The 19419-nt window shown below is 39.2% G+C and overlaps 1 protein-coding gene across 4 annotated transcripts in view; it reads right to left on the reverse strand.

Moving 5' to 3' along the window:
* Window positions 1–1052: 1052 nt before the first annotated feature.
* vps13d (vacuolar protein sorting 13 homolog D) overlaps window positions 1053–19419 on the reverse strand; it is a 290218-nt gene continuing 271851 nt past the window's right edge. For all 4 annotated transcript variants that reach the window (XM_072586664.1, XM_072586661.1, XM_072586662.1 and 1 more), the window contains 3 exons: window positions 8035–8166; window positions 3699–3939; window positions 1053–3062 (listed from right to left, as the gene is read on the reverse strand). In XM_072586664.1, coding sequence (XP_072442765.1) covers window positions 2931–3062; window positions 3699–3939; window positions 8035–8166 — 505 coding nt within the window. In that variant the 3' untranslated portion in view covers window positions 1053–2930. The remainder of the gene's footprint in view (window positions 3063–3698; window positions 3940–8034; window positions 8167–19419) is intronic.

Here is a 19419-nt window from a genome sequence, read left to right on the forward strand (position 1 = left end):
GGTAATGATAATAGATTTTCTTCCCAAAAGGACATTAGTGAGCCAGTTGGGTTTTTTGTAACAATCAGCAACAGTTTTATGGTCACCATTACTGATTCAAGCTTTACATTTCAGTTTTATTAACTGAATTCAGATTCCCTCAGTTGCACTGGTGGGTTTTGCACCCATGAAGCCAGCACCTCTCGATTACTAGTCCAGTGGCATCCAGCTCCATGTCAGATGTTATTTCTAGTTTCTAGATGTGTGTCTAACGTATCTTTGACTAAGGATTCTAGTGGTCTCTCTTACCACTGACAGTAAGCTCATTACTATATTGTTTCCTGGGCTTGTTCCGTCTTTTTGTTGATATACCAGGGATTCTATTCTGTCGGAGTTTGATTTGTTTATCAATAATCTCTTCCCTTTCTATCTTAAGATTATTCATATTGTCTTTGATCGCATGTTATTTTATGAAGTGGACCCACCTGCTACATTTCGTTGGCATGCTAGGCTCAATTCTAACAAATATCAAACCCTTGTTTACAGCATGGAAAACAAGGACAGCAGAAACTTTTAGAATCTTTCTCTTCCCAACAATTTGATAGGGCAGAAGGTAAAACGTTAAACCAACCCCAGCCACCGCTGTGTCCAGCTCCATTCATATCCTTGAATTTTAGACAAAGAAGCACAGAATGAGCCAAGAAGGTTTATTATTGGAATATTTGTGCTTAAAGTCAGGACTCCTTGTCAATCGATAGGTTGGATATTGTGCAGAAGATGCAGAGTAACACTTCTCTGTCCTCCCTAGTTGTGCCCTCTGGTACAAATTTGAAATACACCTCTTCCTGAACAAGTCTAAGGTTTCAACTTCCCACAACAATCAGGCTTTGCATTTTTATAATGTGCTGCTGCGTGCTGAGGTAGTTCCATTCATGGACAAACCTTTACTTTATATTTAATTTTATTTTAATATGATCTGTACTGCCACATAGTGTACTCCCAGCTCAATCTTAGAAACAGTTCTAAAATGCCATGGATTGTGCAAACTGCAAAGTATTACATTCACACACATCTTTTGTAATAATTCCTTTTATTTTATAATAAAAATTCACAAAAATTCAATTATGTTGCTGGGGTTGGGTGGGGATGGTAAAATCATCTTTTTTGTTACACGTCCCTCGCAGGAATATATAACTCCTTAAACCGTACCCTCCACCTACCAAACCTGGGAAAACTTATAAAATAATCTCAAAGATGGTGCTTCAGAGAAAAAGCAGGAACAGCAACTACCCACACAGTTCTGCTCGAGCCTACAACCATAGCAGACTGATTGGAATCTCTTGTGCAGCAAGCTGATCAGGATCTTCTGAATCAAGCGATCAGTAATTCTCAAATATGATCAGGTTACACATCATCCACTGTCCTGTAAATGATTGAACAGGCTAGATCAGCTCTTTCCTTACTGTAGCCAGCTTTTGCTCTCTGAAAATACAACTTGGCCCACTTGGGACACTTGTACATGTGTAGAGCCTTTGGTTGGTCACTTCTTGTTTGCTCTTCAAACTTACTACGCAGTCACTAAACCTGGCAGTCTACTGGATGGTCACTCTAATATTTAGCTCTCCTCACCAAACGAACCATCGCTTGAATACCATGATGTATTATTCCTGATTCCTTACACAATAACAAAAAATAGTGGCATAAATTTGTCCAACATGTTTGCATATATGGAGAAATAAGACCCCACTGCGTTATAATTGGAGTTTTACAGTTATAGTCTTTCTTTTTCTAGAGAGCTCTAATTTTCTAACTGCATTACTATAAACTTCTTTTGAGCATGTGCATCAATACACACACTAAGAATACTTACAATAGGTCTCAGTGCAGTTGTGGTTACACAGACTCTGTCATAAGGCTTGTTCCAAATCCCATCAGAACCTGACCACATTTGACGGCTATTTCTCAACAGGCAACTGTACAGCATTCTGCAATCAGAGACACATCAATTCACCCCTTGCTATTATTTTGTGCTCTTTTGACAGAAGCCAGAAAGTGAGGATGAGGATGAGGAGAAAGAGGATATTTTAAAATTGATGTTAACTTTATTCAATCTGAAGAGATGGTAAATGGGAATTTTTATTCACATCCCTGGGCTTCTGGATGAAATTTTCAACCACACCAGATAATATCCTCCCCATCTGAATAAACCATTCATCACCAAAAGGGCTACAGTCATCTCACCGTCATTCCCACACATTGCCAGAAAAGTGACTTTGTAATACTGCATCACAGAAACACACTTTTGAATTTCTACCAACTCTGAGAATAGTCAAATTCCCCTTTAACACAATGTGCTAACAATTCACCTTGTTTACCAACGTGCAAAGGCAGTGACTCTGAGTTGTGTGACAAACAAGGATTTGAGAAGAGTAGCCAGTGAATCTGGTGACTCTTTTTGCATATGCATTTTCCCTGACCACTCCATAGGGCATGTACTGCCCTGAGAAATGAAGTACATTCAGGTATAGTACTAGTGCAATAAAGTCATCTGTTACATTATGCTGCAACTAGTTCTGAATGCAGCTTCTGTACACAAACTGTTCCTGTGAGATTTTCTAAATATTTACATTAAAGTAATATTACAGGTATGTACAGATTAGTAAAATATAAAGAACTCTCAACTCTCACAGTTTTTTTCTGTAAATACAATATATAAAATGTAAAATACAATTTGATCAGAACCTGCTCCACATTAGGTTCCCGTAATAAACTGTCCCCAAAACCAAGCATGTCATCAATCCCTCACCTGTTTGCTTCGACTAGGCTTTAAACTGAGGTTCAAAGAAAATTAGTTCATGAGATGCGTACTCATACAATGCACTACCAATTATGAGAATCAATGTTGTCTGTCACAGTACTTTTATTAAAGTGAGTGTTCTCGAGAAAGGTTTCTAGGAGTCCAGCTCCAGGTTCTCTTGGTTCTGGTTGGCTTGTAGCTTGAGCTGCTGCTCATAGTAGAGGCTTTTGGCGTAGTTAATTTCTTGTGAGATCTTCAGTGCAAGCGACTCTGATTTCACATGGACCTAGAAATACAAACAGGTGTTTGAGCAAGCATTAATCAGACAAGTACAAACATTCATGGACGCTAAAGATGATCATAGAATGGTTACAATGCAGAAAGAGTTGGCTCATCAAGTCTGCACTGCCCTTCTGAAGAGCATCCTATATGTGCAAAGAAAATTCAGTTCCTTGGGTTTTCATGGGTTAGGCTGCCAGGGCTGGAGGAGTTTCGGCAACTCTGTTTCTTAGGATGCAGTACTCTAACCTTTACCATTTTTATTTTTCTCCTATTGAAAACTTTGATTCACAGTAGTTGCACAGGTCGTGTCACTGTGTCTTTGACACATTGCTGAAGCTTCATGTGTGAACCTATAGACCGATTATCAAAAGTATTTCCGTGTTGCAGGGGGAGACAGATGTAAGCCCTATGCTCACCTGGTATTTGTGTTTGCCTTCATGGGTCATTGCGTAACGATTAGATGTATGAAGCCTGCCTAATATTTTCTGCTTCCCTAGTTCAGGGATCAAGGATCAATTGAAACACCCTAACTGTTGTTCCAGCTTAGACAAGATGGTTCAGTATTGACTCTGGAATTAAACAGGGACCTGCTTTGCCTCACAACTCAATTATGCCAAGCACAAAGAGCTCTAATACTTACCAGTGGTTTGTGATGCGATGGCCCAGGTATGGCCACACCACTGCTCGAACTTTCAGCTTTTTTTGTCAGCTGTAAATACGCCCTCCCATGATCCTTCGTGATGAGGCAGTGGTACAAGTCATCATATTTGACCTCCAGGAAAATGGCATCCCGGTCAATATACTCGCCATGCTTCAGAAAGTACACTGCCTTCGAGGAGATGAGAACACAGTAACTGTCGATCTGTTCCACAGCAATGAAACTGGAAAAGTACAAGGAACACAGGTCAATCTTGATTTTAAAAAAAACTTTTATGTGGCCGCAAAACACTATTGTTAGGACAGTTTTAGTTAATGGAAAGACAGGTAGAAGTGGTATCAATAGATATCAGTGGGCAAAGTTTGCTATCAATAAATCAGCAAAAAAACTGTTGCGGCTAAAAAGCATGGTTTGATTTGCACGTGTTTTGTTTCTGTAGTTCGAGGAGGAACTCCATTATTTAATCATAAATACTTGACTTTGCTGAATGTGAGATGATAGCAGGTATATAGGTACTTGTGAGCAAGCATTCCCACCAGCTGGCAGAATTCATATACATCAGGAACTACAGATGTCCAACCCATGTCTTTCTATGGCACAGTTGCTCAGTGGTTCACACTACTACCTCACAGCACGAGGGACATGGATTTGATCCCCGCCTAAGGCTACTGTGTGTGTGGAGTTTGCATGTTTTCCCTGTGTCCACGTGGGTTTCTTCTGGGTACTCCTGGTTTCCTCCCACTGTCCAAAGATGTGCAGGTTAGGTGGATTGGCCATGCTAAATTACCCATATGTCCAGGGTTGTGTAGGCCAGTTGGATTAGCCATGGGAAATACAGGGTCTGGGTAGGATGCTCTTCAAAGGCTCAGCGTGGTGTCGATGGGCTGAATGGCCTGCTTCCACACTTAGGGATTCTATGATTCTAAATATAATTGTTTGAATTGCAGGACAAAAACGAACAGTTTTCAATCTTCTCTTCTTCCAAGCACCACTTGCTGCTCAAGTGCAATAACTTGAATGCAGAAGAGTTCAGGAATCTTACAGCTGCTTTGTACCAAACTGAATTTTAGTTATATCTAGTCTAAGAACACTGTGAAATTCGAAAGCAAACATTGACAACCAATTTATTGATCAGAGGAGGTACCACCATGCCTTCCTCCAAACATTATTTTCCTGCCCTATTCAAATACATTCTTCGCCGAACTGGCTGTGAAGTGCTCTGAAGTGCTTAGTGATCATGAAAAGCACTATATAAATGCAAGTCCTTTCTCCACCCCACACAACAAACTGAGGCAGCAGCAGCTGACTCTTTCTTTCCCTGTCGCTAGCTACAACTGTCCTGTTACCGAGGTCAGAGTCACCCAGCATTCATTCTGCCTGATTTTACAATCCACTGATTTCTGAGCAAGATGTAAAACTCAAATTACAACCAAAAGAATTTAGTGTTTTTAAAAGTTTGTTTTGGCTCAGTAGCATTCTCAAGTCTGTTCAGAAGATGTGGGTGCAAAACCATTACCAGGCGACAGCACTGCAAGCTAACAGTACTGAGGGAGTGCTGCACTGTCAAAGGCATCTTTGGAAATACAAGGTCAAGATTCCCCCCCGCCTGTTTAGATTATGTTAAAGATTTATGACATTAGTTTAAAAAAAACAATTACTTTGGTGTCGTGGTCATTATTACTGTTCCAAAGAGCAGCTCAAAAAGCATATTAACTGGTTACGCATCTTGCTGACAACTTGTGAGTTGTTGCTGATGCTTCAATTGCCTATTCAACAACAGTCGCCACTTCAAACTAATGCAATGGGGAGGAAGGACTGCATGGGATGGAGAGGCAGGGGGTAGAAAGAACGAGTCAATATTTGAGACAACAACTGCCTCAAAATGGCTACTGCAATTGTTGTATAACGATCCACTGTCCCAGTAAGTGTGGCTGTAAATCAATGGACAGAAAACAAATAAATATACACCGATGGAACAAACTACAACGTAGGTTACAGATTTTGATTCGAGGTAATTTTTGAATAAAGACCGCTTAGATGGCATGACAGAATGTAAAGTGTTCACTAAATCTTCTGGGATCATTTTCCTCACTGAGCATGTGCTAAATTATTTCATTTTCAACCAGTAAAGGAACAAATATAAATGGTACAATTGATGCTGTACCCCTCGGCCAAAGAAAATGTGTGGTCATGATCCTTGCTGTCGATTGATATCCAGTGTTGGCAAGTGCACATGCATGTACATGCCAGGTAATAGACTTGGCTTCATTTTTAATGCCAAGCAGCCTCGAAGCTCTTACATAAAGAAAGAATAGTCACTTGAATTACATCCTGGAGAGCTGTGTGTTCTTGTGAAAAATCAAAAGATTTGAAAACCATATTTGCACCGCATCAAACTGGTACATTTGGGAATGAAGTCTGTATTTTAGTTCTAGCATCTATGTACTGGGACTTTGTTCTGATGGCTGCAATAATGGCAGGGGCAGGTTGACAGATTCCAAGAGATTTGAAGACAGACCCCTAAGGTAGTTCATGATAGTTTGAAATAAAAAACCAAGTCTGCATGATGTAATCCTCTAGGTACTGTAGGACTGCCACTGCAAAGCAGAAAGCAATTACCCTGTGCTGGCCGGGAAATGAAACACTGGCTGAGATTCCATGCATCTGGAATCACTTAGAAAGAACAGTGGCTTCACTTTCAAAACCATCCGAAGGCTGGAAGGAGCAACAAAGTTTTTAAAAAAAACCAAGCTTTGAAGTTTTAACTTCTTTACCAACAAAGGATTCAAAGGCTTTGTCCCTAGTTATTACTGTATGTTCAAACAGGGTTAACAGAGAACAAATGTTTACTACGTGACACTGTGCCTGTCAACAAGCCAGGAAACAGGAGAGACATCAGGATTTTATGACAGACAGCTGGGGACAAAGCAAAGTCTATACACATACACACTGTGCAAAAAGACTAGAGTAAGATAAAATAGACCTATCATATAGTAAAGGCTGTGGATCATGGAGTATATAGAGTACTTGTCATATACACTACATGTGGTGATGACATGTTAAAAGTCAAATTGCTGGTCAAATACATTTCAGTCTCTTTTGAACTGTTGGTGAGAGCTGACTCTGTAAAAGAAGCATAGTGTTGTTAAGTCCATCCACTGTGTTATGGAAGCAGACAGTTGTGCAAGCAGAATCACAAAACTATGAAAGGGAGCGGATAAATATTTGATATTTTTAAGGATTATGGGAAAGAGACAGGAGAGTATAATTAAATGGTTGGTTTTTTCAGAAAGCCAGCATTTCTATAACAGTCCACATGACAGCTTTGGTATTGCGAATTTTCACATCCTATATGCAATTGCTATCACACCAGTGATGCCTGTAGCTATTACACTTTACATCAAAATTCAATTAATTAATCTTTGCCCTCTAACACAGCCGATATATTTTCCATTGAAACAGATATTCCTGCAACAATCCATTGAAAAACAAGTCATTGCATCACCTACAATCATTGGAAGACTGCAGCAGCATTACAGAAAAAAAGAGGTTTCAACAAACTTTACACCTTAAGGCATCAACAATTCTATGGAATTGCATTATTATTTTCCCAGCTTGCATTTATTTCAGAAAATCAATCTGTAATGTTTGGAGAATGCTCCATTCCCAGCAGGTCACAATGGCACTGGTTTACAAATTACATCAAAGCACTGAGATTTTTCTGCTGCAAAGTAGTGATCCTTGTAGTTCTCTGATACCTTGTCTAATCTAATGATGTTTCTTCTTGCATGGCCCTAAGTATAGAATGATAGACTATTTTACTATGGATGGCAATACAGACAAGTGCTATACTCATGAAACCTCATTTTCTAGCTGAAATTACCAGTTAGCGCTCAGGAACACATCTTAGTTTTTTCCTCTAGCTCAGGATAACTGAGGTCTATCATAGCAGCCTAACTGAATAAAGACCAGTAATTGAATCTGTTTTTTTCTGATGCAGCATATCTGAGCCACACACGGACCGCTAGCCTCCAACAGTTAAGGTGACAGTCTTTCTACTTTAACTATTAGGAAATAGGCAAGGTTAAAAGACCAAGAAGAAAGATGATAAAGTAATGATTAAAGTAATATAAAAATAATCCTCAAAATGGGTTATTCTTCTTTTGATAATATGGTAAATAACTTCAGCAAGTTTAGAGTGCTTTCATGCATCTCACATGAACAAATTTATGCCATTATTCAAATAGAACAAGACCAGTGTCATTTAAACAGCAAAAGAAATGTGCTGATGTAGAAAGACAAGATACCGGTAACTTACAATTCAGCCTGAATGTTGTCAGTCACTTTGAAAAGCTGCTCCTGTCCTTCGGCCTGTTTCTCACTGTATCTGGGTAGGAGGCCGTGGGGTCCAATACAACAGCGTGGCTTTCGAACTCTTTGGTTAAGCATTCTATTTGAAATGTAACACAGAATACATCAGTTAGAACACCAATCTGCTCAGTATAAATGGTTGCTTGGTGGTCATTGAGTCAGCTTCTATTGAAACACACAAGATTCTGAGGGGACTTGACAGGGTAAACGCAGAAACACTGTTACCTCTTTGGGGACCAAAGGGCATGATCTCAGAATAAGGGATCATTCATTTAAGACAGAGATGAGGAGGATTTCTCAGAGGGTAGAGACTCCATGTAATTCTTTACTACAGTAGGCCTTTAAGTCTGAGTTAAGTACATTCAAGATTGAGATGGACACATTTTTAATTGGTAAGGCAAGTCATAGAGTCATAGAAATGTACAGCATGGAAACAGACCCTTCGGTCCAACCCGTCCATGCAGACCAGATATCCTAACCCAATCTAGTCCCACCTGCCAGCACCCGGCTCATACCCTCCAAACCCTTCCTATTCATATACCCATCCAAATGCCTCTTAAATGTTGCAATTGTACCAGACTTCACAACATCCTCTGGCAGCTCATTCCATACACGTACCACCCTCTATGTGAAAAAGTTGCCCCTTAGGTCTCTTTTATATCTTTCCCCCCTCACCTTAAACCTATGCCCTCTAGCTCTGGACTTCCTGACCCCAGGGAAAAGACTTTCTCTATTTATCCTATCCACGCCACTCATAATTTTGTAAACCTTTATAAGGTCACCCCTCAGCCTCCGATGCTCCAGTGAAAACAGCCCCAGCCTGTTCAGCCTCTCTTTATAGCTCAAATCCTCCAACCCTGGCAACATCTTTGTAAATCTTCTCTGAACCCTTTCAAGTTTCACAACACCTTTCCGATAAGGAGACCAGAACTGCATGCAATATTACCAGTTAATTAGTTCAACTTGAAATATTAACTCAGTTATTCTCTTCACAGATACTGCCAGACTGTTGAGTATTTCTAGTACATTGTCTTTATTTCAAATTTCTATAATATATTGCATTAATTGGCTTCGGTTAAAAGGAAAGCTATTACTATCTCAAAGGCAGTATTAAATTTAGTGGGAAAACAACAAAAACATTGATTATCAGAAGGCAAGTAGTTAATGGATAAACCACAATTACTTAACCTGAAGTTAAGTGTGCTCCACCACCAAAGCCTAGGCTAATGTTCCCTCTGCATATCCTCTGGCATCCATTACAGTCTGACTGGAAAACACATTCACTAAAGTTGTTGAAAAACTGCAATTTCTTTAGCTGGGTTGTGGCCAACATACAGAAAGAAATCGAGTTGCAAATCAGTTATAAAATGGAGGATCAGTAAAAACTTGTTTGCATGTTGCTAGCTTAGATAATTACAAGTTCAAAGGAGTTGGCTTTCAGTCCAAACAGGAACACAGACACCATAAATGTAAATTGTAACAAATCTAGTATTTTTTTATCCATTAGAGTATTAGCAGCAATAGAGTATTTAATGGGTTCACACTTCTCCTTAGCAGGTTGTTTTGTTTGAAAAAGCTGTGGTGATTTTGATCTCACTTGCAAAATTTGCATATATCCTTTATGTGCCTTACCTTCTTTGCTTTTTAATCACTCTCTAAATCCACTAAATGTCCCTTTTACCTTATTTCTGCCCCACAACATTGCAATTGTTTCAAATATTTATCTAATTCTCCTTAACCTCTTTCACCCAGGATTTTGTTAATGTAATACAGGTCCAACCAATTTTCTGCATTAAAACATTCCCCATTTTATGGTTTTAGGGAATTTAGCAGGAAAATCAATGAAGCTGACTGAAAATAGAGGACAGGTGAAAAATATTTTAATAAATAAACAATTTGAAATATGCAATAAGAAAAGTTATCAAACATTTATAAGTTTATAAGATTTAGAATTAGGCCATTGGGCCTATTGGATCTGCTCCACCATTCGATCATGCCTGATACTCTCCTCACCTTCATTTCCTGCCTTCTCCCCATAATCCTCCAATCCATTACCAATTAAAAATCTGTCTAACTCCTTCTTAAATTTACTCATTGTCCCAGTATCCACCGCACTTTGGGGTGGTGAATTCCACAGATTCACCATCCTTTGGGAGAGGTAGTTTCTCCTCAACTCTATTTTAAATTCCTTCCCCTTTATCCTATGACCTCTCATCGAAGAATGCTCCAAAAGAGGAAGCATCCACTCCATGTCTATTTTGTCTATACTTTTTATCATCTTGAATACCTCAATTGGATTTCCCCTCATTCTTCTAAACCCAGAGAGTATAAGCCTAAACTGTTCAATCTTCCTTCATATGACAAACCCCTCATCTCTGGGATCAATCTAGTGAACCTCCTCTGAACTACCTCCAATGCCACTGCATCATTCCTCAAATAAGGGACCAAAACTGCGCACAGTTTAAAAGCATCAAAGAAGTTATGCTAAATATCTAAAAAAAGGCAGAAGCAAATATTAAGTAAGGGGTAGGAATACATAAAAGCAACGGTGGTTCAGTGGTTAGCACTGCAGCCTCACAGAGCCAGGGACCCGGATTCAATTCCAGCCTCGGGCGACTGCCTGTGAGGGGTTTGTACGTTCGCCCTGTATCTGTGAGAGTTTCCTCCCACAGTCCAAAGATATGCAGGTCAGGTGAACTGGCCAAGCTAAATTGCCCATAGTGTTAGGCGCATTCATCAGAAGAAAATGGGTCTGGGTGACTCCTTGGAGGGTCGGTGTAGTCTTGTTGGGCCAAGTGGGCTGTTTCCACACTGTAGAGAATTTAATCCAAAAAATGTCACTAAACCTTCCATATAGGCAATCATTAAAGTGAAACAATTAATTGAATACATCTTGTAACTGAAGACATTTTATACAGATGTTGTCAAGTGTTTGCTGTAGCATCCAATGGAAACCTTGCATATATATTTTTAAGGTTCACACTTCAATTCTCATCCATGCTCTCTTTTACATACAGATTGTGAAGTAAGGCGGTCATTGTGCGGCTCTGAGATGAAGCGCTTATACATATGTCTCTCATGGCTGTGCTGAACTTGGGAATTTCCAGAGCAAACATTTTAGATGCCTCCGACTTTAGCAATTTTTCCCAGATAATTTAAGGCTGTGCTCCTGCCTGACCAGTTCAAAGGTTACAAGATCAAGAATATTAATTAATTCTTGCAGAAGTTATAAGAGAACAGATACTTATTGCACAACAAATATATGCCTGCCTATTTCCAAATTTAAACACAGCACCTTAACATTCAGGAAATTCTGTTGAGAGCATTAGTTGAAAAACCAGAAGGAAAAGTGCAAACACCTCTGTTACAATTAGAGTGAAGGCAGTTTGTGATCTTAAGTTTGACAGCCACAGCTGTGGGCTGGAACAGGAGCAGCTGGACAGATATGCTGAAAGACTGATGTGAAAGTAGAACAAATGCCTCATTGATGTCCTGAAAGCATGGATACTGCAGAGTGTTGTACACTAAACACATAGGGCTCAGTAAATAGCTCGCACTATCCGAGTGAACAGAGAAAATGCTCTGGTCTGAAGACAAGGTGGTATGCAAGTGTTCAGTTTGCAAGACAGGTGCACAGAAAACATCTTTATCTTAAGACTTACTGCTACTTGTGAATTCAGTGTGGGAGACTGGACTAGCTGTTGAACCTAAGCGTCCAGCCCACACAGCAAGCAGAGTGTCCTGGTCAGCACAGCATTTCAGCTCTGTGTGTCACAATGACTCTCTGACAAGTGAACACTTTGGGAGTCAGTTAATATAAGCTGATTAGTACGGGCACAATTATCCAGAGTACAGTCACACATATTTTCATTTGTATTAGAAAATAAACACAAGGACACAAAAGGATGTAGCAACAATCAACTCAACCCAGAGTCTGTACATTATTATTTTCTGAAGGATTTGCTTTCTTAAACCAATCATAAAGGTAGAGATATGAGGATGTCAGTCTTAAATCAGAGGTACCACTTTTGCCTCAGAGTTTAAAAGGATGTGGTGAAATCTCACTCCAGAGATTGTATGCACTCTAGCCTAACACTTTAACAATTCAGTACCGAAGGAGTGCTGCACTGCCAAAAGCTGTCTTTCCTGTGGATCATTTAAGTGAAGATCCATCTGCTCTCTCAGGTGGGTCTAAAAGATTCCACAGCACTCAGCAAGTTTAACCAATGTCAGAATCAATATTTATCCTTTAACCAATATGACCAAAAAGAGGTTACCTGATCATCATCATAATATCTTGCTGTATGCAAACTAGCTAATGCAAAGCAATGGTTATACTTCAAAAGTATTTCATTGCCTGGTGTTTTAGGACATTGAGGTTGTGAACAGTGCCATTATATTTCTTTCATCATCATTCTTTCAACGATGGTTACATTCAACCGCTGTCTCTGGAATCCCAGTCACTGTAGTCCAGATTTCTCAGTTATCATCGTGCTTATGTTTCTTGTGCGCTAGGATTAGCTCATTTGAATTTCACAGGCTTGGGGATTCAGAAAGGTCTGTTTGTAATATGTATGCCTTATTGATGAATAATTCCTGCTCCTATCAAAGGTTGGTCAGCTCTGATGAAGAATCATCTCGACTTGAAATATTAGCTTGCTGTCCCTCCAGGGATGCTGCCTTGACTAGTGAAATCATGTGTGGACTCTGTGTTGAGTTGATTGCTACATCCTTTTGTGTCCTTGTGTTTATTTTTTTTAATACTAATAAGGATGTATGTGTGGCTGTTACTTGACAGGATGTACTCTATATAATTGTGCTCCAACTAATCAGCTTATATTAACTGTGATTTCCAGTATTTTTTGTTTTCTGTTCTGAATGTTGTACTCTGAGTATGTGGTGTGCTTACCATCCAAGCTAATTACAACCTTTTATATGCTTTCCCTTCAAAGACCTGCATTACATTTCTTTATATTTTCTCCAATGAAAACATATGAGAGCCTTTCTTCATAATTTGATCTCTGAACTAGTATCGAGGGACTAACATGTCAAAGGTGAACAGATAAAACAAAAAAAAGAGAAAACCAAGGAAGCAATGTGACAGAAATTATTTATTAGTTACCGGTTATTTATGGTCTGTGGTGGGAGGGATGCTGAAGTTCAAAGTAAAAGAAGGTTGTCAGATTTCTACCAAAATAATTTGGCTAGCTTGGAAAGGCGTGTAGTTTTTATTGGGCAATTAGGTGTTCCAACACCAACATCTCTGAATGAGACATTAAAAATTTTAACTTGTGTTGAACTGTTCAATCATCAGCTTTGAAATTACATCATGTGAATATTATGTATTGGTATGAAGTTGCATTACTTGTTATTTTAATGAAGGCGTTAGCCTATTTAAATAGAAGTTCTGCAAAGTTGCGGACAATGGCATTTCATACAAGACTATGAAGCACTTTCATATTCAGAGAAAAGGGTCAGATAAAAGTCAAAGTGTATGGATTGCAGAGGTGACAACAGTTCAATCCTGTGCAAATCACAGCATCACTGTACAAGAATCAATAAGTAATAGGAACATTCATAAATATTATTGGATTTACTTAAGATCAGTAATTTCCATGGAGAAATGTGTAATTTCTCAGTGTCATGAAGAGCAGTTTCTTAAGGTCTCAGTTAAAAACGTATTTTCCAGAAAGGATGTCTACTAACTAAATGCATTTACCAAATACAATTCCAGGCTGTACTGAACTAATTCAAGTGTGAAATATAATGGTGTAAGGGTTTACTTGTGGCCCAGATAGTATGTGTTACTACTGGAGTGAGGGGGTTAAGTGGGACACAAATTCTCTTTTGTGCGTAAACTCTTGGCTGAAGCCTGCTTACTCATTGGCTCCTGCCCACTGATCAGCTCTGCAACACGCCTAACGACATGGTTCAGCTGACGGTCAGCCTCAGCCCTGGCCACAGGCCAGTCTGCAATCAGTGGGACAAATACTCCCTTTCATATTGCTTGTGTGGCTCATATTCTCCATTTTCCACATGCCCGTTGGATTTAGAGAGCAGAAAGTAAAACACAGCATTCCTGGGCTGGCCACCAACACGTGGGCCTCCTTTTGTTAGTCTGCTAAAGCAGCCCCATTTTGTGGTCTGCAGGATTGTTAGTTCAGCCAAGGGACTGTTTGCTCCAAATGGAAATCAGGCGAGTTCAGGAGGAGGCCATGGAAGCAGTATATAGTGTGCAGGCCAATCCCACAGTCCCTTGTTAATGCAGTAACATTCAGAGTCTTTTACATTGTTTATTGCTGCTCTATCCCATTTAAACTGGTTTATATCTCAATTTAAGATCAACCATGAACCGGTGTGTGGAGATAAGTCCGTAAACAGTTCTCTCTTAAACAAAAGAGTACTGAAGGAGGACTTTAATGCTGCATGTCTCAAGGGTTCATTTTTCATACAATTACAAAGCATGAAGTTAAAAAAAAGAAACATTCAACACATCAACAGGCAAGTGTCATGATTAAAGTCACTTTTTAAAACAATGCCCAATATTATTTTGCTTTTTAAAAAGTTTTCTTAAATAAAATTTAATGCTAAAGGCACTGACCTATAGGCATACCTCAATAACCTTATTAACAAATACTAATTCTCATATGCATATCTAGAAATAGAACACTGGCAAATTAGTAGACTGTGGACACCAAAGCAAAGCCAGATTCTGTTCTCAGTCGACAGGATTTAGATAACCATTAGTGACATCATCAAGGGTACTAACTTAGAGGAGTTACTGAGCCGAACATGGAAAGTCTGTTCACTGAATGAACTTCACAGCAATGTAGGCCTACTGATCAGAGCTTCTTTTTGAATAATGACTTGCAAAAAGGGAGTTTAATTTTAATTTTAACTTCATCTGCAGAAATGATGGAACAAATCCAGATTGTGTACTCAGTATCTTTTATCACAAAAAACCTGTCAAACAGTTCTGTCACTTCCTGCTGAGACTCTAGGGCAAGAAAAGCAGTTTTCTCTTTTAAAAAAAAGGATGTGACTGTCACTGGCAAGCCCAGCATTTGACCATAAAACATAGGATCAGCAGTAGCCCATCGAGTCTCCTCCACCATTTAATGAGATCATAGCTAATATCTTAATTCTCAATTCCACTTTTCAGCCTTAACTCCACAATCCTCAATATCTTTACTGATGACAAATCTCTCTGCCCATCTCAGCCTTGAATATGCTGAACGACCCAGCCTTCACAACTTTATAAGAATCATAGAGATGTACAGCATGGAAACGGACCCTTTGGTCCAACAAGTCCATGCTGACCAGATATCCTAAACCTAATCTAGTCCCATAACCCTCTAAACCCTTACTATTTATATACCCATCCAGATGCCTTTTCAATGCTGTAATTATACCAGCCTCTACCACTTCCTCTGGCAGCTCATTTCATACATGCACCAACCACTGCGTGAAAAAGTTGTCCCTTAAGTCCCTTTAAAAGTTTCACAAATTAACTATCCTCAAAAGAAAAATATCCTTCTCATCTCTGTCTTAAACAGGTGAAACTACTCATTCTGAGATTATGCTCTCTAGTTCCAGACTCTTGCACAAAGGGAAACAACCTCTCCAGATTCCACCCTGTCAACTCACTCTATGGATCTCATATACTTCAATGGGTTCCTCCTCATTCTTCTAAACTCTAAGTACAAGGAGAAACTGTGGTGGGGGAGTCCAGAACTAGAGGGCATAGGTTTAGGGTGAGTGGGGAAAGATATAAAAGGGACCTAAGGGGCAACCTTTTCACACAGAGGGTGGTACATGTATGGAATGAGCTGCCAGAGAAAGTGGAGGAGGCTGGTAATTGCAACATTTAAAAAGCATCTGGATGGGTATATGAATGGGAAGGGTTTAGCGGGATATGGGCCGGGTGCTGGCAAATGGGACTAGATTAGGTTGGGATATCTGGTCGGTATGGATGAGTTGGACCAAAGGGTCTGTTTCTGCGCTGGACATCTCTATTACTCTTTAGTCTCTCATTATAGCTCAATTTCACCATCCTAGGCAACATCTTGGTGAAGCTCCTCTGTACCCCATCTAATGATTAGTTAGTCAATCCTCTATCCATGTTAATATTCTACCCTCGACATCTATTTCCTCACAGGAATCCTTACTGAGAATTACAAACTATTTTCTTCAACATCCGCAATTATTCCTCAACCGCCTTTTCTGATCAACTCCTTTCCAAGTCCAGAACAGTCAACCCAGCTCTCATCACTATATAATTAGACTTCTTTAAGTTTACATATATATCTCAACCGGAATGTTAAATTCTATCATGGTATGTTACTATTCACTAGATGCTCCCTTAGTCTGAGATCATTTAGTAGACCTGCTCATTAACCAGTACAAGATCGAAAATACTCTGATCTTGGACGTACAACATGCTGTTTCAGGAAACTGTCCCCAATTCTCTCTCGGAATTCTTCATGATTATTTTTGTGAATTTAATTTTTCCCAATCTACAAGAAGATTAATATACTGTCTTTTTTAATGTCCTTATTATCTCTTGATTTACTCTGGCTTACAGAACAGCTGCTGTTAGGGGGCCTACAGTGCACTTCCATCAGTGTCTTCTTCAACTTCTTATTTCTTACCCTCCACCAATCCAAGATACTTTTTCTGCTATGGTACTTACTCTACCTCATACTAATAAAGCTATCCCACAGTGTCTCCCTCTACCTGTCCATTTGAAAAATCACAACTCCCTGAATATTTAATTCTCAGCTTTGATCACCTTGTAATCATGTACTGCATTTGCAATAAGATCATACCCATTAACCTCTATTTGTGCTGTTAATTAATTTATTTTGTTCCAAAAACTGTGTACATTTAAGTAAAGAGATATTAAATTTTGCCTTTTCACCATATTTTTCTTTCATCCCTATATCTCGACTAACTTTGTGGTTAGAAATTCCTGTCTAGGTAAAAGGGTTTAATTACAGCCCATCTATGTTTTCTCAGTTCCTTCTTGGCTTTCTGCATCACCTCGGATTTTAGCTCTGTCTCACGGTGGCGCTTTTAAATATCCATGTGACTTTGTTTCACAAGTATGTCTGAATATTATGGATAGATTGCAGTGAATGGTTTTGCGTCCATGCATGTAGAAAGAAAACATCATGAATGCTGACTGAAGCAGAATACATGTGCCAACATGCACAACGTTTCAAAACAAATCTTAACAAAGTCAACAAATACAATAGTTCGCTATGTAAACTTTGAGAGCTGGACAGAAACTAAAATCTCATACTTGAAGGTTGAAAAAGAATGATGCAAAGACAGAGGGCTATTTACATGGAGGATTTTCTTTTACATAATTTTGTGACTGTAGAGTCCCTGAAAGTATCCCCTGTTAAAATTACAAAAATCATAAATGTAAAACAAGTTAATCCTAAACTTTTTTTCTATATGTTTAAATTACTATTGGCACTATCTTATATTTCTGTCTTTATAACATTGCTCAGAGTGAAGTAACTTATTTGTTCTGTCTTTTACACACAATCACTGTGTTTTGTCCACTGTCCTTGAAACATTCATTCATCTGTAGAATGTGCCTCTGTACATTTGTAGTCTTCACTCTCAGGCTCTGGGTTAACAGCATCGCTTTCGCATTTATTACTTTATTATTGCACTGGCACAGATCAAACCAGAAAGATTTCCTTGTTTGACCTAAATCTTGAGCTGTTCCCTTATGGACAGATCAGCTGGTAAGAAATAGTTTGTTCACATTTCAAATTCCTCCTTCACTTCAGATTGGGAACCGAAACATCCATGAGCAATATGTGAATGTTTCTAGCAGGAATATACACAAATTAAAAACATATCTTTAGATGACTAATTTCAATTTATGAACTCAAAGAGACAATCTTTCATTTGGACAAGAAACAACTGACACTGCCAAATTAAGATTTACTACGCCAACTCCTACTCAACACGTTATTTTTCTCAAGAACTCAGAACTGTGGAACTTTCCACCTCTCATTTTTATTCTTTTCCAACCTATAGCTTTTAAAAAGCTCAGTCTCAGCATTCTCCAGTTGTCACCCACTTGCTTTGCTTCCCCTCTCCTTACCGTTCTCAAATTTAATGCTTCCCACACAATGGACCCTTGGTCTTTTACCCAGCTTTCAGTAAAAAGCAGGTTTAGACTGGCACTATGCACATATAAACAGCCATTTTATTGTTACTGACCAAACAAAGATGTTATGAGCTTGATAACAGGAATAACATATTGACTATGCTAAAAGTACAAAGGAAGCAGGACATTGGATGATATACTATTTGATATACATGAATCCAAAGCACCACATATACCAGTTGATCAGTTGTGTGTTTCCATCCCTCTGGTGTTTTTGGTCAGATTTCCAATATTTTACTTTTTATTTAAGGCTAGCCATGATTCGGTCTCTCAAATAAGCAGGTCTTAATGGCCAGCATGAACACAATTCAAACTTTAAGTGACAAATGGGATACTTGCCTTTATGTGTCAAAGCACTGAATATAAGAGCGAGGAAGTTATAATGGAGCTGTATATAATGTTAGTTAAGTTACAGCTGGCGCATTGTGCACAGTCTGGTTACCACACTGTAGGAAGGATGCGACTACACTAGAAAAGATGCTGCAAAGATTCACCGGGATGCTAGCTGGAGCGATTCAGCTGTGAAGTGTGACTAGATAGGCTGGGGTTCCTTTCCCTACAGCAGAGAAGGTCAAGGTTGAATCTGATTGAGGTGCGCAAACTTTGAAGGGGCATAGATGAGGGCAGATAGGGAGAAATTTCCCTTCGTAAGAGGTCAATAACTGAGGGCACAGTTTTAGGTAAGGAGCAGGAGGTTTTGAGGAGATCTGAGGAACAATAGGTAATTGGAACTCATTGCCTAAAAGGGTCGTAGAGCAGGAACCCTTGATTCATTTAAGAATAATTTAGATGAACACTTGAAATGCCACGCATACTTGGCCTACATGTGCTGGAAAATGGAATTAGAATAGATGTTGAATGACTGGTGTGGATACAATGGGCCTCTTTCCATACTGTAAAACACTTTCTGACAGCATTGTCACCTGCTTTCTAATATGAGTCCACATTTCTTTCCTCTGTTATTTCATGAAATGTGGTCAACACTGGCAAGTACTGTATTTGTTCCCCACCCTTAATTGGTCTTGAACTGAATGGATTTCCAGGCCATTTCAGAAGGTAGGTTTAGAGTCAACCATATTGCTGCTAGCTTGGAGTCACGTGTAGACCAGACTAGGTAAGGCAAATTTCCTTCTCTGAAGG

This window comes from Chiloscyllium punctatum, chromosome 16, assembly GCF_047496795.1.
Source record: "Chiloscyllium punctatum isolate Juve2018m chromosome 16, sChiPun1.3, whole genome shotgun sequence".
Taxonomy (NCBI): Eukaryota; Metazoa; Chordata; class Chondrichthyes; order Orectolobiformes; family Hemiscylliidae; genus Chiloscyllium; species Chiloscyllium punctatum.